General features: G+C 40.7%; 1 protein-coding gene across 1 annotated transcript; it reads right to left on the bottom strand.

Annotated features, from left to right (window-relative positions):
• Positions 1 to 9: 9 nt before the first annotated feature.
• ift70 (intraflagellar transport 70) lies at positions 10 to 20970 on the bottom strand. The gene is made up of 19 exons (XM_071894581.2): positions 20866 to 20970; positions 20387 to 20452; positions 19504 to 19713; positions 18716 to 18772; positions 18041 to 18176; positions 17609 to 17713; positions 16342 to 16470; positions 13126 to 13175; positions 12472 to 12624; positions 10956 to 11021; positions 10494 to 10547; positions 9384 to 9449; positions 7361 to 7437; positions 6467 to 6677; positions 5016 to 5087; positions 4241 to 4344; positions 3683 to 3761; positions 1629 to 1758; positions 10 to 1289 (listed from the first exon to the last, which is right to left on the bottom strand). Exons 1-19 carry the CDS (start codon positions 20917 to 20919, stop codon positions 1153 to 1155), a joined length of 1956 nt encoding a protein of 651 aa, XP_071750682.1. The 5' UTR covers positions 20920 to 20970; the 3' UTR covers positions 10 to 1152.
• Positions 20971 to 21730: the final 760 nt, after the last annotated feature.

The raw sequence follows: 21730 nt of genomic DNA, 5'->3' as shown, positions 1-21730 counted from the left end.
CTTGATGCCTTGATGCCAAAATCAACTTTACACTCCGCATTGATGCGGAGTGTAAAGTCGTCTTGATTTGATAATAGCAATATCTGCATGAAACATGAAAGCAAGTATGTAGATGAAGGTTGTTCTCATGTATCGTGTATTGGCTTTCACTCTATATCAGAATAAATAGAATCAATGAAACAAAGGCAAAGAAACTTGGTAGTTTTTCTAGAAACAAAAAAAGACGTAGTTCAGCTCAATAAGAAGCTTATCTGAAATATCACTCTATTATTCAATCTATGCAGAAAGCACCAGATTTGGTTTGTGAGGTACTGAAAAATTTGTTTGCATTTGAACGCTAGAGGAAGTCAATGGGGCTCGAAACTGTTTCAGTACACAGTTAACTGTGTAGACGGACTGCAATCCACAAGTACTGATGATACATGCCAAGAGTTTCTGCTTCCATTTTCTCAAAAAAAAAATAAATAAATAAAAAAACTAGAGCAAGTGCTTTTCATATGGACTGAGAGAACTCCCATAGTGATAAATCAGACAGGCTTCTTTAGAACCGGAGCTGACCCCGCTGAGGAGTTGGGGCACATGGCCTCCGCCTCCCCCAGCAGTCAGGACAAAATGGAAAAAAACAACCAAAAAAAACATGGTTACATAAGATCTTTTGGTACACATTGGGATCATAACAGTCTGCCAAAACCACTGCCCAACTCTACTAAACTTCAAAATAATGGGTTCCCATGGTGTGTGTGTGTGTGTGTGTGCGCGCGCCCAAAGGAACTCAACAACTGGCGGATGTTTCCAGAAATATACAGCTTCATGGCCCCTGTTTGAAATGTCCAGCTCTGTTGGAAACATTACAGTATCTGATGTGGAGAGCAGGGCTTCCTCTTGAATCAAAGTACATTGGTGGTTTTGTGTGCGTGTGTGTGTGTGTGTGTGTGCGTGTGTGTGTGTGTGTGTGTGTGTGTGTGCGTGCGTGTGTGTGTGTGCATGTGTGTGTGTGTCAATTTGTGTGTCCAATTCCAATCAAATTACACCGTGCTTCGAGTTGACGACGTTCACAAAACGCCATCGCTGGCTCCAGTCAGCGACGTCACCGGTACGGCCGACGGCATCGGCGATTTCATACAGCGTCGTCGTTGGCTCTGTCTGATGATGTCACTGGTTCCAGCCAATGACCTCGTAGAAGAGGGCCTTGAGCAGCCGTGCCTCGTAGGTGACGGTGTTCTTGCCGATGTGGATGCGGTCTTCCTCCAGAGGCTGCTCGATGATGGCCGGCTCTTCCTTACCGTACGCTGCAGGCAGAGAGGACAGCCAACATTACAAGTCATTTCAACTCAGCCTTAAAAAAACCCAAAAGTATATACAGTATATACAAATCATCTAAAAAGCTTTGCACAAAACAAACTGGTGTTTCTGAGTTTTGTTCCAAATTGAGATTTCAACAATCTGAAGAGAAACAAAGCCTGTTATTACAAAGAGACTGGTGACACAAAATCACAATCATTGTACTTATAATAGGATAATAGGTTGTTGATTGACAAAATGGTTTTGTTTACACTTGTAATACAACAGTAAGACACTTTTGCAGGTGTGTGTGTGTGTGAGTGTGTGTGTGTGTGACTGCTGCTTACTCTCGCAGTGCTCCAGGAACTGGATACACTCCTGTACCACCGAGTCCCTCAGCATGATCATGTGTTTGGCCATGTTCTCCAGCAGGGAGAGGAAACAACGCTTGGCGTAGAACCACGTGTCCGTCCCCAGCTACACACACACACACACACACACACACACACACACAGAGACAGACAGACAGACAGACAGAGAGTTTAGGTTCTCTTGTTGTTGTATGATGACTTCCCATGGTATTTATCTGCTTTGGCAATATCGTTCATGTAACATTCATGTTTATAAAAAAATACTCAATTGAACTGAATTAAAAGGGAGAGGGAGAGAGATTGAAACCAGATGATGTAGTATGTTAAGGTTTATGTGGAAAAATGGTCAATGTACACATGTACCAGTCAATCATTACCTGACGTTGTGGTACATGTACACTTGCACACACAGAGTTGTACATGTATACATGGACCTGTCATTTTGTACATTTACTGGCAATGTGGTGCAAATAGCAAATAGCTCGCCAATAATTCAGTCCGTTACAGAGGCTGGTAACACTTTACTTGAAGTGGGGCTCGAAAGGCATTGTAGGGAATCATTATTAGGGAATCAGCATTAGAAGCACATTGTAAGTGCATGATACTTGGGTTGAATACTTTATGGGGTAACTCTATAGTTAATGACAGGGCATTCAATTGAACAGAATTTTCTGATGTTTTGAATTTGATGATGATTAAATTGTAAGAAAACTTACATGGATTTATAATCTGCTTCACAATGCACTTCATGTACAGTTTTACCCAAGGTTTCCTCCATTAGAAGAACAAAATGACTGTACAGATTCTCCAAACAAAGACCGCAGGGTTCTTTGACTGACATGTTAGCAAAATGTCTACACTGTCTACAAGGCATGAGCTACAACCTGGACACTAGTGGTTTTTCACCAAACTTCATGTAAATTTACCCAAGTTTTTCTTTCACCGGTGGAGTCACTGATTTGACTATTAAGCATGACTGTTGTGAACCTGGTCAGATGTGATAAGATGGTGTGATAGTCTGGCTAATCTGGCACGGCTTCACATTCCTGACCTCTTTTCGGCTTTTACTTTGCATGTGATTCTGTGGTGGTGACTGTTGTTGAGGTTTCAGCGATAGCGCAGGGAAGGGAAGGGACGACATTCAGGATGACGGCTTGTGTTTTCAGCTGCAGCTGAGTGGACACAGCTGCAGCCGAACTCTGTCTGCTGTTGTGGTTGGATGAGATCAAAAGTCCCAACGAGAGCAGCCCAACCTCAGAGAAGACTCTCTGGAAGAGGCTTTGACCGCTTTTGGGTTTTGAAGGCAGAGAATATTATTTTTGGATTGAAGCTGCTAATAGCTGATATTTTGTGCCGATATTCAGTATCTTTAAATTTGACCATGTTCATGCCACAAAAATAATATTCAGTGTTTTATTCTTGTCAGGGTGGAAAAGCCTCTGAAACTGCATTCAGACCATCAGACACTAAAACTCTCCATCGAAACCCAGGATGATAATAATCCGATCAAAATGTCACATTAGAATCAATTCAGACAACCAGTGATTGATCAATTATACAATAAATATGTAATCAGCTACTGCATCATATCGGATGTACTGTAGATGACACTGACTGACTGATATTACATTTTTAATAAAAGACCAATATCAGCACAATATAGCAGCAAACCCATTTATCGGTCTAATCCCAGGCTGTTGTGACTCGAACCACCAGGAAAAACATTCCCACAGACAGGCATATATAGAACAAGGCTTTGGGCCAGCAAGTTGTAAAAAAGAAAAAAAAAAAAATATTACTTCACTCCATCACTCCCACCATGGTTGGTTGTTTTATAATAAACTTTTCTTCATGATCTTCTCTGCGTCACTCTGCCTGCTCTCCTTGGAAAATAAAAGGCAAACAGCTCCCCAGGAGAAATATGTGTCAAGGGTAACCTATTATTCCAGGGAGGGGGGGGGGGGGAGGCGTGCTGTGTCTGATTTCTACGAACTTTCCGGAAAACCCGAGAGGACAACAAAATGTCTGACCTTCTTATTATAAGGCTCCAGGCTCTTGATGACGCGAGAGATGCCAAAGTCGTAGTTCCCCTTTGCACAGTAAAGGGTCCTGAAAGAAAGCCAGAAGTCACATAAAACTGATGCACTTGATACACTGATGCAGCTCCATTTCAGTAGTAATAATAATGTGGAACAAACACGATTCCTACCCGAGGATCTCAGGCTGCGTGTCGCCTCATACCTTAAAAGTCTGTTACATGCTTTAAATAAAATCTTAAAATCAATCCTACATTTTCCAAGGAGCCAGTGGAGGGAAGCTAAAACAGGAGTGATACATTCTCTCTTTTTGGTCTTCTTTTTGGACCAGTTGTAGTTTGTAAAGGCTTGTCAGCGACCTACAGTAGGCTACTGCCTGAACATCCACTGGATGTTTGGTTAGTCTGACTGCCTGGCTAAAATCTGTGGCTTCAAAATGATTTTGCATGTGACTCCAAAGGGCCCGATCATACTAAAAACACATCTGGTGTGATCAGGCCCTAAGTCTGTTTTTCCAGCAGGATCAGTGAATGCCAGCAGCTGCTGACTCACCCAATGACCAGGTTGACGATGCAGAGGTGGAAGACCTTCTTGTCCGGGTCGTCGTAGGAGATCTGCTCCTCCTCTTTCTCGATCTTCCTCATCAGCTCTTCAGCCTGACGGAAGATGTAGAGGAGGTTCATTCACACCGCGTACGGAAACATGTGAAACACACAATCATACACTTCAAAAAGAGAGTGACAATAAAACCAGGGAAGATGAAAAGTCACTCCAGTTCCAATTTTCAATATATTAAAGACCCCATGAAACATCATCTTCCTTGATTTGATGTATTTCCTGTTGAAACAGGATGTTGGGGGCGGGACATAACGCAGTGAGGGATCATTCAAAAGTGTAAACCAATTAAATATCAGGCAAGGAGAGAAAAGCAGTTTTATTTGATGGGAGGGGCATAGGGGCGGGACTGTTGAAAAATCTGTGAAGGGTTTTATTGGCTGGAATTTATATTTACGCCTCCTGGTGCAGCATGAGGTCGCCATTGAAGATACTCTGTTTTCTCGGAAGTAAAAGTACTGGGAGTTCATTTCATGGAGACTTTAACCCCATAGATGTTCGCCCCATACAATACCGCAAAGAGACAATATTTACATCTATAAAAGGCAAAAGCTGACCAGTATCTCAACATAATGTACAACATTAACATCGGCCATTTGATGGACACTCTTATCAAAAGCCCTTTATAATACGTTGAGTATGTAATCCTATGAGTATTGTAATTCCTATCAAACTAGAACAGGGCCGCAGCATTGCACACGCGTGTTTGTACCTCTTCGTTCTGGCTGGTCATGATGTAGGACACACACAGGTTCGCCAGGACCACAGCGCTGACGTTCAGGATCTGTCCAGGAGAGGGACGCACAATGTATTGATCATCAGCCTGTAATTAACATGTTTCAAGTGGAGCGTTGCCACTCCTTTTTAGGCAATCAATTCACACAACATTTCTAATCAAACAGTTAATCTGTAATATGAGAGCACCGGGATCCGAGAGACACCTTGTTTGGGAGGAGAACCACAACATGCTTCAAAACTTTCTAATAACATTTTTAATTGTAATTTCTTGTGATATTTTAGAGAAGGACTGGTAACATTCCAGAACCATCACCAGAAAGTTTACTGTGATTTTCTTTTTAATCCCCCCCCGATGGATGGAAAACTAGTGTCTACATTTGCAGGTCTTCTCTGTGCTGGGAGGGTAAAACGTCAGAAACACCACTGCAAACAAACAAACAGACACACAAAAAACAACAGTGGAAAAGCATGAAAAAAAAAAGACTTCATGCAAACATGTGAAAGCACTGCAAAGCGATGAATACAGAGCTGTTTTTTTTTCTTGTTACCGAGGGTTTGCGCTTGCAGGGACACTCCTGAATGTTACACTGCTCCAGCTAGACAGAAAAGCAGACTGTCAACGTTTTGTACGGACTTCAGCAGATTGATCGTTAGTATTGGTAATTGGAGCGGTCTAGATTTACACTGATCAGCGTGTGGAGTGTGTGTGTGCATTAGGGATGCACCAGTCCTGATACTAGTAGGCCAGTCCCAGACTTGAAAAGGGTTAGAGTATTGTGTTGGAGCATTTCTGCTATCTTAAAATCCAATATAAAGAGTCACATGGTTTTCTGCCCTCTTCAAACATACATCTAATGCAAAAAAATTTAATAAATCTCAATTATTTGACCAATAACCTCATACTAATATTCTCTATTCACATTTTCGCTATTTCTCTCCCAAAGTTGATCCAATCACAACGAAATTCATATTTTTTTCATTTTTTTTCTTTGTCTCAGTATGTGGTGTACAACCTCATGATGCTGTAATTCCATATTTATTCATACTTTTCATTCATATACTTCCACTTAATATGTTATTGATATGTATATTGATTGAACATAGCTAATGGAAGTTCTGAAACTATAAATGGGGAGTGTAAGAAAAAGGACAACCGGAAATTAATGTCCAACTGTGTTTAGTAAAGCAAATAGGATGCATATTATTCTAAGAGTGGAAAATGCAGCGCAAAGAAACCCGTCATTGCATGGTGAAAAAAATAAGACCTCTGATAAGTAATTCCAACATGAAGCTCCACACATGATAAGACAAGGACGACACCATGAGCTTCACTGCTTGTAAACGTTTGACCCCATCGAAGTACACGAGACACATCAACAGTTTTCTAGGTAGCGGGTCCCAAGCCCGTCCCGCCGAGCCACTCACGTTGTCGTAGTGCTTCTTGACGATGGGCTCGTAGAAGCCGATGGCCTCCTTGTACTTGTTGTCCTGCATGAAGAGCACATGGGCCACGTTCAGCTTCCAGGTGTCGTGCTCGTTGCAGATTTCCACCGACTTGCGGAAAATCTTCTCCACCATGTGGTAGTTCTCCCGGTTCCAGTAGATCTTGGCCTGGGCCATCAGCACCGGGATGTACCTGGGTTAACAACGGGCCAATCAGGTGGAAGGACAGGGGAGGAAATAACCAAACAGGGGGAGAGAAGTGGAGAGGAAGGTGCTTATGGAGTGAATATAGTGCAAATACTATTTAGGAACAATTGATTAGATTTTGGTGTTGATCTGGATCTGGGATATCCGCCACTAGACGATTATCATTCTTTAAATGTAAGTGATAGGAGTGATGTCTTTGGGTGTAACAGCAAGCCGCTCTCCAAGGGCCTTATAGTTGTCTTTGGGAAGTCATAATATGAAATATTAATAATATTATTATTATCCTAGGAGTCAGTGGAGAGTTTTGGTGTCCCATCATGGTCTAAATGCTGTTTCAGAGGATTTTTCCACGCTGCCAACAACAAAATTCTCAAATATTTATATTTTTTTAGGGGGCAGGAAAATGGTCACATTTAAAGATACTGATTATTGGTGCAAAATATCGACTATCAGCAGCTTAAAACCAAGCATATTGGTGCATCGGTCTTCAAAAAACAATATTGGTCAAACCACCATTTCCATCATGAAGTTTTGCATGGACACTTTAGGCTGTGGAATGCATGATGCTGATATTTCAAATACCTTCGCAGTTCAGGCCTTCTACCTCCCATTTTACCACAATTAAAGGTGTGTGTGTGTGTGTGTGTGTGTGTGTGTGTGTGTCCTCACTTCTCCATCATCTGGTCATAGTCCTGCAGAGCTTTCTTCAGGCTGTCATCGTCACGAGCAAGTCTGACTTCCTGCACCTTAGGGAAGATGAAGAAAATCAGAAACAACATTCAGCCACGATGCCACAAAACAACTAGCAAAATCCACAATTTATTTGGGCATAAAAATTCCAACATATTCACAAACATGCTTGAGGAAGTTGACTTATACTTGGAAAACATGCTTTTTGCAACTTTGTAACTCAAAATGCAGGTGAGTTCAGGTCAATGGGATAGACAGAAGAACTGGGTAGTTAGCATGAGCAGCGATAGCCACCATGGCTGAACAGACAAAGAAAAGAGAAACTCAAACTGCATCAACAGAAAATCCAAGCTCCGCCCACACTGTTTGATTGACAGGTGATCTCTGGGAAGTGCAGTGCAGAAACACCACAGCGATGAGCACTTAACAACAAAGATGGAGACAAAATTAAAAGAAACAAGAAACCTGAGGATTACCGCTGTAAAATACATAAAACTCAATCCACACAAGAGAGAAAAGATGTATTCCTCTTTAATCAAAACATAAAGAAAGCCAGAGTTTCAACAGGAGCACCAGACTGCAACGACAGCTTTAATGTTCCCTGAATATTTACCAGTTCTGCCCGTACATAACAGTGTATTATTGGTTCTGTATATTTGAAAATGAAAAAAGGATGAGGAAGCTTAGCTGCACCAACAAGCAGGCAGAAACCTGGCATCAGAGTCTGAGGATAATTAGATGGCCATGGACAATGGACTCAAAGGGACACTCACAACTCTATTCATCTGTGCAAATTTGTGCTTGGGTATGCCAAAAGTTGATATGCATGTGCCAAAAGGAATAACAATTCTGCCGGGAAAGGAGTCTTTCAGATGCTTTTGGACAAAAGTCAAAGCTCTGTCCCGTCAGAAGTGTGAGGTAAAGTGAAACTTTTTCCCCATGGGGAAATTGGATTGTTGGTGCATCCGCTATATAACTGTTAGCTAGTTATCATTAAAACGTTGGTATCAATAGATATAGACAATGAAAAACCATCACCAATCAATAGGAAACTCTCCTGAATCCGACGAGCCATCACTGATCTCAATGTGACTTAGATAAATCGATATGAAAGATTAAAAAAAAGGCAATCAGGAAAGGGGGAGGTGTTTCAATGACATCACCAATCGAGACAAAACTCGCAAGTCCAATGAGCTGTCACTCATCTCAAATGTTGTTTTAGAATCAATAGATATAGATGATTAAAAAAACAAACAGCCAATCAGGAAAGGGGGAGTGGCTTAAATTACACCACTAATCAACAGGACTCTCTGTCCCAATCCAACAATCCATCAGTCATGTCAATGTGACTTTGGAATCAATAGGAATAGTTGATGAAAACACAGCCAATCAGGAAAGGGGGAGGGGCACAAATGACATCACCAACCAACAGGAAACTCTATCTTGTGAGTCCAATGAGCCGGCACACGTCTCCGACGAGCCGTCACTCGTGTCAATGCAACTTTGAGATCAATAGATATAGATGACGAAAAACAAAGTACAATGAAAAAACAGTCCATTAGGAAAGAGGGAGGGGCTCAGATTACATTATTAGGAAATCTTTAGGAAACTCTCTCCTGAGTCAGATTTTTTTGGGACAGACCAACAGACCAACCTATACTAGCTGCTGGTTGCGGCTAATAAAAATAATGAAATATGTACATAATGCCAAAAAATGAAAAACATCCTATATGAAATAAAGGAAAAACATCAACATATATGCAGTATAGAGCAAATGAAAAAGAATCCGGGAATATGAAGAAAACAATTATGTGAAGTGACAGCTTTCTATGCATAATGTGTGTCACACTGGCAGGTCTGAGAAGGCCATACATATGCACAGAAAGTGTGTAGGCAGGCAGAGGAGCGTTGTAAAAAACCAGTCACCTCATCAAATATGTGTAACTGACAGCTGTAGATAACAGTATGTACACAGGGGAAGAGAAGGAAGGAGGTAAACAACCTGCTTGGCCAGCTTGCGTAACTGCTCCGTCAGTTTGGCGTTCATCTCATCCAACTTCCTAAATGCCTGTCAAATAAAGGCAGACAGAACAAACTTGCAATCGATGGAGGGTAAGCAATGACGTTCGCATTTTACATTCACAGACACACCAAAGCCCAGGGAATTGAAATAATGTTGGGTACCGCTGTGGGAATGAAGGATGTGTGATTTCATTCATGAATAAAAAACACATAATGATTGCTTTGCCTCAGCTCAAATAAACTGCTGTACAACAAAACCTGAGCCCTTTTAGATGTGAATGATATATAATAACTGTCTGGAGTTTTTGTTAAAGCTGCACTAGGCAAGGTTTTTATGTGAAAATACACCCATCTTATCAGCCAAATCACAGAGTGTGGCTGCAATAGAAAAGAAACTGCAATTAATATCATCACACGTTTTTCTTGTCCTACATTTTTTAGAACTTTAAAATTGTTTAAAGAAAAGTGATTTTGTTAAAAAAAAAAAATAGATGTCAGACTCATGAGTTTGAGTCTGATGAAAGGTTTTCACCAATATTGTACTTGACTCATGGACCAAAGATTATCTGCAGCTCTAAAACACCTTGTTTAGAAATCCAGTTTTTAATTGCAGCCTCTGCCATATGGAAATTGCAGAAGTTAATATTGCAATTGCAATTTTTTTCCGATTAATTGTTTAGCTCTAGAAAAGAGCATCCCATCACCACTAATTGAGACACTGTTGATTCACCATATTTAGGCAAATTACCTTCTGGTGTCGGTATGGACATTGGTGGGAAATCTTCTTCATGAGCAGGAAATGACATTTAGGTCAGAGAAGTACGCAGTTTACTAATGTCACTAATGGATTTCTGGAAGTCCTTCAAACTTCCAAAAATTCAATGTTATTTCTTGCTGCCACTTGCGAAGTTGTCTAGTGCAACTTTAACAAAAAAGTTTGTTAGTTCTGAATACTATTTCACTGAGACGAGTGGACACCACTAGCTTCCAGCCAGAGGCAGCCATTAGTTTTAATTATAAACGCTGCACTAAATGTCAAGGTTGTCGAGGGCATAGGAGGTTTAAATGGTTTTTGGGTTCATTGCTGTACCTCTTCTGGTGCTGTCTGGCACGTCAACATGGCATCCAGAAACTCATACAGGTACTGAGGATGACAAAAGCACATTTCATCATTAATATGGATCCTGTCACACTTCACTTTTCAGAAATATGGAATACAAGGAAGGTTAGTAATGTGTGTGTACCACCTTTTTACAGTTGCATGGGCAAATGACAAAACTAATGAATTAAAAGCTAATGAGCACAATTTGAGCACATTATATCGATCAATATGGGGTTTTGAAGGCCGCTACAGATACCATTATTTTTATTATTTGACCATTTCCATGGCTACAAAAATTCAAAAAATTCAAATCAAGCAAACTGCATCATATCTATCATATCAGAGGTGGATGACGCTGACTGGACCAGATCAGATTTTTAATAAAAGACAAATATCGGTCTGGTGTATCGGTTGAGCCCAAGTGTGAACTCAGTGGAGAGTGAAACTTACTGGGGAGAGGAACTTGTAGGTGAGATGGGCATTCTCAGCTAAGACGTCCGCCGCCAGGTCGAAGTACTGAGAGAGAGAGAGAGAGAGAGAGAGAGAGAGAGAGAGAGAGAGAGAGAGAGAGAGAGAGAGAGAGAGAAAGAGAGAGAGATTGAATCCAGCAGAGACATTAATACTACTTTAATGAAATACCCACACCTCTCTCTGAGCCAAGCCGCTGCTGTGCTTTAGCTTTCCATTAAGACTCAGACAACACGGTTCCAAAGCCTTTTACAAAACACTGTGACTCCCTGCATAGAGCCTCACTGGCACATGGTGGAAAAAGCTGACATATCCCCTCATTCAACAGAGGGTTTGGCATGTTTTTGGGGTAGCGATTGCATTCCAGCATGTAATAGATGTGGGTGTAATATCCACATATCAAGATATCAGTTAAGAGTTTGTATGAAGGTACAATGCCATATATTTTAAGTCTTCTCAAGTCTTCTTTTCTATAACAAATGCAGGGTAAGTGTGGTAGAAGATAACAGTACAGTGAAGGTTTCATGATGAAAGGTTATGACAATAGTGTAAAGTTTATGTACATATTATCATATCAAGTATTGCATATAGCAGTGCTGCCAGAGCTATTTGAGATTGTGGCCCAAAATATGCAAAGTATGCAATGAGTTGGTTTTGCATGCATCGGTTTGTGTCCAATTATGTTACACCAAATGCAAACGAGGAAGGAGGAAAAATGGCTGCAGAATTTTTTTTTTCCCTGAGTGGGCCTTAACAAGCTAACAGCATCAGATGCCCCTTCAGCTTCAGTTTGTGGACTTAGTGGTCGCTGAACTACTGAGTGGACTTTCAAACCCATTGTTTTTTTATTCATTATTTCATGTGATTTTTTATTTTTTTTAATAATATTACTGTCATATATTTGTACTATTTCTGCTCTGCTGAGTGGGCTGTGATTGTTACTAGACAAAAATAATGAGTGCAACAGCAAATGAGGAAGCATGTTAACAGTTTGGGAAATTTGCCTGGATCATATTTTGAGTGACTCTGAGTGAGGGGCGACGAGATAACAATAGTTGTGTGTTTAGATGCACAACAGAGATTACAGTACTCTATATTCTGACAACTTGCATATTAAACTCATCTATGTCATTTTCTGATCACCTAATGGAAATTGACGAGCCCAAAAATGTTACATAAAATATTTTGTATCTTTGGATCCTTGATCAAGACCAATAGATCCAGTATTAGGGCTTCACAATACATTCCAATAACCTTAGATTTGCTTCTACAGCTAGCTGTGTTTCCCAAAGTCTGCAAACCAGAGAAAACCAAGAGGGCCGGGGGAACCTGAGCAGCATTTCTAGTACGCTGGTTTTAGTGATACAGAACATCGCCATGGAGCTGGGAGGGATTCAAGGTCTTGCTCAAGGACACTTAGGGCCGTGGCGGATTCAACCCGGGACCTTCTGGTTACAGGACGTCTGTAACTGGAAGCCTGGGTCAGCCTGCGATTTACCTCGTATTTGCAGTAGAGCAGCAGCAGGTTTCCGAAGGTGACGGGGGGGAAGGGGACCTGCTGCAGCAGGAAGGCCAGCTTCTCAAAACCCTCAGACGGCTTCTTGTCCATGTTCATCAGAGCCTGGTTGTGGAGCGTCACTGGGTCCAACTCCTGCAGCACCAACACACATTCATGTAAAATACTATATTCTATATAATGTAACTCCCATTTCCCTCCTAACACTGGCAGGGTGCACTGAGAGTGAAATTTCACTAGGGGGCACCAGTTGTGCAACTTGTAGCCTGAACACATAACTTTTCCACACTTTTCAAAGACAGTCAGTGACTCAGGAGCAATCACTGACCGGCCCAAGGACAGCGCCCCATCTGTATTCATTTTAGTGAAGCAGTTTTAGTGACAATAAACCATTATCATTACCTCCGTGTACGCCTTAAGGCTTATGTTACTGTTTTATAGATACTATTCTGTAATCTATTAATCTCTGCTATCTCCAGTCTCTTAGTGGGACATGTCCAGACAGCCTTAATACAGATTACAGCAGAATAATTGCATGCAGTCAATGGGTGGGGAGAGTCTGGTTATGGAATTACACATACACACACACACACACACACACAATAAAGTGAGAGTGAATGGCTGAGGTAGAGTTACCTCCTCTGATCTGGGGGGCATGTCTGTCAAGGCCTCCTGAGCTCCTTCCACTGCAGGAATCCACATGAAAACACAACAGAAACAAAAAGAAACATTTCAGTGTCGGTGCTTCTCACACAGATTTTCTTTTGCAGGGCGGAGAAACTGTCTTAAGGCCAAGAGGCACTTGAGAAACTCTCCTTTGAAACCAGTGCAAATTAAATAGGAGTATTGATGGAGGGCTTACCAGAGATCACAGCTAGGGTTAGACCGATATATCAGTTTGTTGATATTTTCCTTTTATTAAAAACCAGATCTGGTCCAGTCAGTGTCGTCCACCTCTGATATGATGCAGTTTGTTTGATTACATATTTATTGTAGAATTGATCACCACAACACTGGTTGTTTATGGGAAGACCTTAACCGAAATTTATTCTAATGAGACATTTTGATCAATTTCCACACAAGTACACATACACATATTTTACTTTTAATAATATTATTATGGTTATGAGTTTTAGTGTCTCATGATCTTTGCTGCTTCAGAGGCTTTTACACCGTGACAAAAATAAAAGTCTGGAGGGAAACACTGAATATTTTTCTTTTTTTTTCTTTCTTGGCATGAAAATGGTCAATTAAAAATGTTTTACAAAATATTGACTATTGGCAGCTTCAATCAAAAAAGATATTGGTATTGGTTTTCAAAAAACAATATCAGTCAAACCCTAATATATTTAAATGAATTTAAATCCTATGATCAAAATCAACCATGAGTACTTTGAAGGTAATACCAATGAATTTTGAAAAGAGAATCTAACTTTGTTTGTTTGTTTATTAAGTGTATGTTACTTATTTGGTGATTGTACATGAATATTTCAGGAGACATGGAAATGTTTTCCACTCATTTTTCTGTCTTGGCATTACCATTTTGTCCCTTGTTCTCCTTATTTTTGGCTTTTTTGTGAGTTCCTGCTAAATGAAGAGAAGGAAGTGAAAAGTTGAAACTTCAAAGTTCAGGTCATTGCAATTTTGTTTGAAAAGACGTGAATATTTATAATTAATTCCGGCATTTATGCTGTACATGCGAGCCTGAGCTCATCCCTAAAGGCCTGGTTTCAAATCACAGCTAGACCAGCTCATCCTTCCTGCTGTCTCAATAAAGGAAAACTACTGGAGGAGCAGTTGGCTGTCCTTTTGACAGAATGGATGTTTGATGTGGGCTTGAGACAACCTCCTCGCTACTTCCCGCCCTGTGATCTCCCCTCTTTGAAAACTTCGGTCTAATAATGTGTCAGAGGTATGAGAAAAGGGTGGGAGGACAACTCTGCTTTTGAAGATTAAAGGGAAGTCTGGGAGTTCTTTACCAGGTGCTCCTTCATCCCCTGCTCCGTCACTCTCCTTCTCTACTTTCTTCAATTTCTCTCTCTCTCTCTCTCTCTGGCTAGATTTACATGCTAGGAGAATTCAGTTCTTAACATGATTAGTCAAGTAACCTGGTTTTCGGCTGAAGCATATGAACTGTAACCGAGTTAGAATAACCCAAGTAAGCACATACTCCGATTATGAGAAACCTACTGAGAACTCTTACTGCTTTCACTTTTAGCTCTCAGTGTCTGCACACACTCACACTTGCGCATGGATCTGCAGAACATATAGACCGGTTTTGAACCACGGATTGGAAATCCAAATATAACACTCTCCAAAATATCTAGCGGCGGCCCACACTCTCAAGACGCAGTGACTGAGGCAGGAGATCAAACCATTCTATTCATAATGACTTTAACATTTAACTTTGCATAACCCGTTTGTGAAATCAAAACCTAAATAATATCTTTCTGATGTCAGATCAAAACAGTTTCCAAAGCAGTTTTAATACGAATTTTTACTGCGTCGTAATATTTTACTGTTAAGGATTTGTGTTTGTTTGGGTAGACGTTGAATTTGGCCGCCTCCTGCATGTCGCCATCTGTCAAACGCCTGCTGGAAAGGCTTCATTATAGACTCCATTATGCTGCACAACTGCACAGAAGTTTTCTTTCCGTTCCATTCCATCTGTAAACTCAAGCCTCTTTCAAAACTCTCCCACCAGTCTTCCCCCACCAGCTTTCATCCATAATTGCCGGGTGTTCGTTGCTGGTATCATCAGTAAGTTTCACAACAACAGCGCAGCGTTCTTGATGTCCGTGATTGATTACAGTGAAAAGTATAATGGCCTGTGTAATATCAGGATATCGTCAGGAACGTCAAGCACACAGCAGATTACTATTGGGATCATCGTTTCTTTCCAGTGTATTAGAGGTAATCTGCTATTGCTCAGTCAAAGAGGGAAGAGGAATATTCTGTTAACTGGTTTATTCATGGCAACAGGGAGACTCAATCGCAGGCTATCAAAGATTCATTCCTGCCCCTCTCTCCCTCATAAAAATCATGTTTTTTTGTGCTAACCTGTAGCTAGAGGGATCTCATAGAAGTTTAACATTTTACTGATAGTTTCTACATTTTCAAAGGGGTCTCTGATTTGTGCGGAAAAAAAAAAAATTGGTTACGTAGCATATTATTAGCCCATTTTATAAGAACTACTCTCAGGCAGAAAAACTCTCTTCCTCAGCTGAGAGGCTTAACATGAGGCGGGATGTAAACACAGAGGACGTTAGCGGGACTTCCAATAAAAACAAAAAAGTGTAAGCAAACATCGTGGTGAGAGTTTTGGGTGAAGATGGCCGAGTTAGTCATGTTAGCATTTGGAGAGGTACGGTGTTCCACTTCCACTTCCTTGTTCCAATCTTTAGTCCTACATTTTCGCCTACCGCCATCGCCACGCAGACTCTAACCCCGTTTGTCCAATGAGGGCATTATGAATGCGTGCATTAATCAAAAATGTTAAAATCTATTTGCATAGGAGCCCCTCCATGGATTACGTTACTAAACTTAATTTGCCATTTCAGAAATTTGGTTTTGGTTTTGTTTGGAGCTGAATGATATCAAATTATCTCTAAAGGTAGGGAAATAAGTCACATGATAAGTGTTTCTCTGATAATAACATGTCAAAATCCACAGGAATTTTTAGAAGGGAAAGAGGGCTTTCATGAACTGGCTATAAGTTGAATCACTGGTGTGTTATATTAATTGGCAAAACGGAGTAAAGTAATAATTTTGCAGATTATTACTTTAACCAAAGTACTGTCAACAGCGGGGTTAGTGTCAGGAGTTACTGAGGCGTCGGAGTGAGGTTCTCACAGTTTTTCAGCTGGTATTCGATGGCGGCCTTGAGGTTGAAGGCTTCGATCAGGGCCGTCTCGTGCAGCACCAGGGTGTTGCCCACGCTGCGCACGTCGATGCCCTCCGTCATCATCCCCACGCTCAGCTCTGGACGCACAGAAACATCAATGTTAGTTTCTGTTGTTCTTCATCTTCATCCAATTTGCAACCTCAATATTATAAGGTGGTTCCGTTTTGTTAAAAAATGAGTTCCTCAAATAATGTAATATAAGCAGTTCTCTATATGTGGCTGGAAATAGATTTTTTAAAATGGTTATTTAATTGGGTAAAAAATGCAAATTACAAAGGTGCTATTAGTGGAATTTTAAACTTACTATCAACATCTCAGTCTTATAATGCCCAACCCAAGAAGTGTATGGGCTGTGTGTGGCTTAAGTGAATGGCTTCCACTAGACTAGTGAATTTGAATTATGTACAATGAGTTTGTGTGATTCTTTAAACTGAATTTCATGATGTGTATGTGAATTTTTGTAAAAGCTGAAATTGAATTTCCTTGTTTGAAATTCAGATTTAGTTTACTTGAAAAACAATTTCTGCTTTTTCTAAGTGCCCAGATGTTGCTACAACTGGAAAGCTTTTGGAGCGTTAAATTTGAAAATGTGGATTGTTCATTATTTGAAAGGTTGAACAGAGATTGCAGATTTGCAACAGATGTTCTGAAACTGTTTTTCAGCTAAATTAAAACAGAATATTGAGAAACTGAATTTCAAGCAAATAAATACAATTTCACTTTTTTAAAAATTCAGATACAAATCACAGAATTTTGAAATAAATTTCAAGAATCACACAAATTCATTGCGCGTAATTTAAATTCACTCGTCTAGTGGCACAAGTTTCAGCCTCTATGGTTTCAGTAGTATGGATCGGTTTTATATTGGCCTGCATATTGATATGCAGCCAAACATTTGTTCAAGTGTGGGAAGGTTGAAACTGACAGTAGCAAGTAGGACTTGTATAGAGTATAAAATACATGAGCAAGCTACAATATATTCACTGTATGTTGTCTGTTTAACGTCAAACCTTATGGATGTGCACAGTAAGTTTGTCACAAATGAAACTAATGGAACTAGAACTGAATCGAGTTGAACTGACATAAGTGGACATTGGCAATCTGATTCAAAATGATGAGTAGAAAAAAACAGTGCAGCTTTTGTCAGGCAGATGACACAGCTGAAGTAACTAAACAGTCACAATACAGATGGTGGCAGTTGAGATGAGGTTTTACCTGGATGCTCCCTGTTGCCTCGCTCTATGATCTCTCCGATGTATTTGACGGCCTGAGCGTAGTTCTTCAGGCTGTAGTAACACAGGCCGATGTTGTAGGACAGGTCTAAGACAGAGGGAGGGACGGGACACAGAGGAAGAGGAAGAATAAGATAAAATTTTAATGATCCCTGTGGGGAAATTGGCTCATTACAGCAGCAAATAGGACACAGCAAAGAAAAATAGAACAGAAATAAGAATATAGCATAATGAGGGGTATGTAAAGATAACATAATGAACAATTTCAACACTAGAACATGTTAAGGCGAGGCACCACATGTGAGTTGGAAAAAAAAATCCTATATGTTGAATATGAACCCAAATACAATCACTGAACGTGTGTGTGTGTGTGTGTGTGTGTGTGTGTGTGTGTATGTGTGTGTTGGACGGCTACCTGGCTGGTATCCCAGCACCTGCATGGCAGACATGAACTTCTTGCAGGCCTCTTCATACTCCCCTTCCTGGTAGAGCAGACAGCCCATATCCACGTCGTAGTCCGGGTCGTCCTGGGGCAGCTGCTCTACCAGCGTCTACACATATACACACACACACACACACACACACACACACACACACACACACACACACACACACACACATATACAGGTGCAGTTAGTATCAGTACTGTGTAATAATGCATTTTGGTTGCAGAAAACAATGAGCTGACTGACTACTTCTACCATGGACATGTACTGAACATCACTGTACTGTATTGTTCGAAACTGAGATGCACTGTAGTGAAGTGAGTGAAATGGAAGTGTAGTTAGCGATCGTTATCCACCATGGTTCATGAGATGGTGCTGGAAAAGATGAAATGGGAATAATCCAGACTAGTATCAGTGTACAAAAAAGAAAATGTTCTGCTATGTGCTACACTGTTGCATATTCTCTCAATCAGATCTAACAAAGGTTGCCTGCACAACGCATCAAAACAGCAGTAGAGGTGAATGCTTTTCAGGTGTCTGTCTCCAACAAGGACAGATGGAGCTCAAGCACACCCTGGAGATTCAAAACTGCCATGATATTGAGCATAACTTGTTATGACAGAAAATGTGTGTGAATTAGTCACCTTGGCAGCGGAGTACTCTTCCTCGCCGTACTTGATAGCCGCTTGCAGCTTGACCATCTGTGCCAGAGAGAGCGAGGATAAGCCAGTGGTAGAACAGGGAAGCCACACAAGGAGCCAAGTGCTGCTTAGACTCTGGGACAAAGCATTCCTCAACTTTCCGCTCTGCGCTGGTCTGATCCAAACTCAGCCCATGTCACCCATACCTTGTTTTCATGAGCCGGAACCTGTTTTGTTCCCCACAGATAACCCGTTTCCTGTGGAAATGACTTAATGCTAGACCAAAAACAAGCAGATAGCAGCTTTTTTTCAACAACAAATATCAACAGCAGAATTTGGGAAACAGTCGGTGAGCGTTGCACTGTGGGCCAGAAGGACAGAATGTTGTCAAATAAAACAATATAAAAATGACCAAAATTGGAGTTGTGAGGTTTTCATGTGACAACAGCAAAATGTAAGCACAGATGAATATTTTCTGGGGATCAATATGCCTTACTGTTTTGCCAATGTACACATCGCTGTTGTCGTGTGAAAAATTTGGTGCTTTTCATGATTTAACTCCAATTGAAGGACTACATGCTCCACTATGGGTTGAGAAAATTCTACCAGCCTTGGATTGATGAAAACCCTTTCAAAACCTCACTGGATAAACTCAAAAATACATGGTGGTCAAGCTAAAAACAAGGCTGCTTTTCTTCCTGTAGTTGCTGAAAAGTGGACATTTTTGGCGGCATGAGGTTTTCAGCCAACAGCAGCGTCCTGCTCGCTCCTGTGTCCTGTGGTATCTGTACCTTGGTGTGACTGTTGGGGTTGTCCAGCATGAAAGTGGCCTTGGTGGCCTCCGGATAGGCGCAGGCTTTGTACAGGGACTGGGCGTAGTACAGCTTGTACTCCTCCACCTCAGGGTGCAGCTGTGTGAGCTGCTCATAGCACTCTGCAGCGTTGGTGAAATCCTGCATGTGGTAGTAGCAGTAGCCCAGCAGAGACAGAGCTGCCCTGGACTGGGACACATGGAAATTTAAGAGTGAGTTACCGAGCTAACCGGCACTCAGCAGTGTGTGAACTCACACTTCACAACATGTGCTGGTGGTGAGAGTGGGATTTAGTATATGAGAATGTCAAGCCACGATGTACAAACTATAGGGTTTGACTGATGTAGCTTTTTAAAGGCCAGTACCAAAACCGAAATTTCTGGAATGAAGCTTCTGATAGCTGACATTTTTTGCTGATATTCAATATCTTCAAATTTGACAATTTTTATGGCAAAAAAATTACAAATATTTACAGCTATTCAGTATTTCCTAATTTGATTCTTTTCAGGATGGAAAAGCCTCTGAAACAGCATTTAGATCATAGGACATTTAAAGGACCATAACAACAATAAACATATTCATGCATACGTGGAATCTGATCAAAATTGTATCATTGCAACTAAATCAGGTTAAGGGCTTCCCATATCAACCGGTGTGCTATTGATAAATGCTACAGTAAATATGTAATCAAACTGCATCATATCCATCATAACAGAGGTGGGCGACATTGAGGGGACCATATCTGATATTTAATAAATCAGCAACTGGCCTAAACCTAGTACAAACTATCTAAGACATGACAACAGTGGAGTATAAAAGCTTTTTTTTTTCTTTTACACAGAAACAGCCTCCAAACACTTACCTTCGTGTGTTTTTGAAGTTCATTGCTTAGAATGTGAATTGCTTCTCCATACTGGCCATCTCTAATCTTTGAAAAGGAGAGGAAAATGAACAGAGATGAGTTTATGTTGCACCACCACTTCATAACTCAGCACTTTATAACCAGGAAAAGTGCTACTGACATCTAACGGCTATCATAACAGTAATTGTGAGTGTGTGTATGAGAGAAGGAGAGTGAGAGACAGAAAATAACAGGCGAACTAAGTTACTTCAATAAATTAAAATTTTGTTAAAGTAAGAGCTGCTTGGAGGATTATATGGGTGCCGAATTTACCAGTGGACCCTCGTCATTCGTAAAAAGGTCTTAAACCATGGTATTCAGGTATTTACGTTTGCCGATAACCAAGGAAGCATTAAACCACCAGATTATTGAATAGTTTCGGGGCTAACGCTAAGCTAGAAAGCTAACGCTAACGTCAACTAAAGCAACACTATTCTCACCAGTTTGTAGATGGTGGCCGTGTACTCGCCGTCTTTTATAGTCGTCAGCGTCATGACTTTCACAAAATATTGTTATCAACTAAAAAAATGAAATGAAAGTTTCTTTACTCCCCAAAACTTGAAAATGCAGCATATTAGCGTTAGCTCATGTTTTCATCCTGCAGCGGACTGAAGGCATAGGGACTGTTGCTTAGCAACAGCGCAGACCGGAAACTGCAATCTTAACGGACATGTGAAACAGCCAATGAAGCGTAGGGATAGGTCTACACCTACACCTTCATCTACCAATCACATTTTCTGTCTGTCTTTCTTTCTTTCTTCCTTTCTTCCTTTCTTCCTTCCTTCCTTTCTTTCTTTCTTTCTTTCTTTCTTTCTTTCTTTCTGCATTGGTGGGTAGTATATGTATATGTATATGTATATGTATGTATATGTATATGTATGATATTGACCCTATTTTGCAATGAAGCTACTCTGACAGTCTAGTTTTACAAACTATCAGAATACCCTCAAGAGACTCAAACCACTTTGTAAAAACCGATCATATCTACATTTAATTGCCACACTAAAGCAGCCTGCCAGAGTCAAGCTAGAGGTAAACCAAATAACCCTATCTGGCTTGATCACAATGTTAACTTTTTTTGGATGTAATATCCATCACTCCTACATTTACACATAAACAAAACAAAACACTATTTGGATTCACACAAAAAAAGTGGAAGGAATATTAACTTTCTGTTGTGTGTAAACTTAAAATAAAGAAATAAAAAAGCTGGCCCCCGGGTAAGCGAGCTAATTAGAGCAGAAACATCTGGTGAAGATCTAATATATCACCGTGCGAAACACTGGAATAATAAAACCGCTTTGA

The sequence above is a fragment of the Centroberyx gerrardi genome, chromosome 7 (assembly GCF_048128805.1).
Source record: "Centroberyx gerrardi isolate f3 chromosome 7, fCenGer3.hap1.cur.20231027, whole genome shotgun sequence".
Lineage (NCBI taxonomy): Eukaryota > Metazoa > Chordata > Actinopteri > Beryciformes > Berycidae > Centroberyx > Centroberyx gerrardi.
The sequence above is the reverse complement of the archived record's forward strand: the minus strand, read 5'-3'. Positions and strand labels throughout refer to the sequence as shown.

Bases quoted from the DNA above. Each gene is read 5' to 3' on its own strand.
- ift70 (XM_071894581.2), bottom strand. From the start codon at position 20,919: ATGACGCTGACGACTATAAAAGACGGCGAGTACACGGCCACCATCTAC. The intron at 13,176-16,341 runs GTGAGAACCTCA...GGATTCCTGCAG, and splicing joins CGAATACCAGCTGAAAAACT to TGGAAGGAGCTCAGGAGGCC. The intron at 1,759-3,682 runs GTCAGACATTTT...GTGTGTGTGTAG, and splicing joins TGGAGCCTTATAATAAGAAG to CTGGGGACGGACACGTGGTT.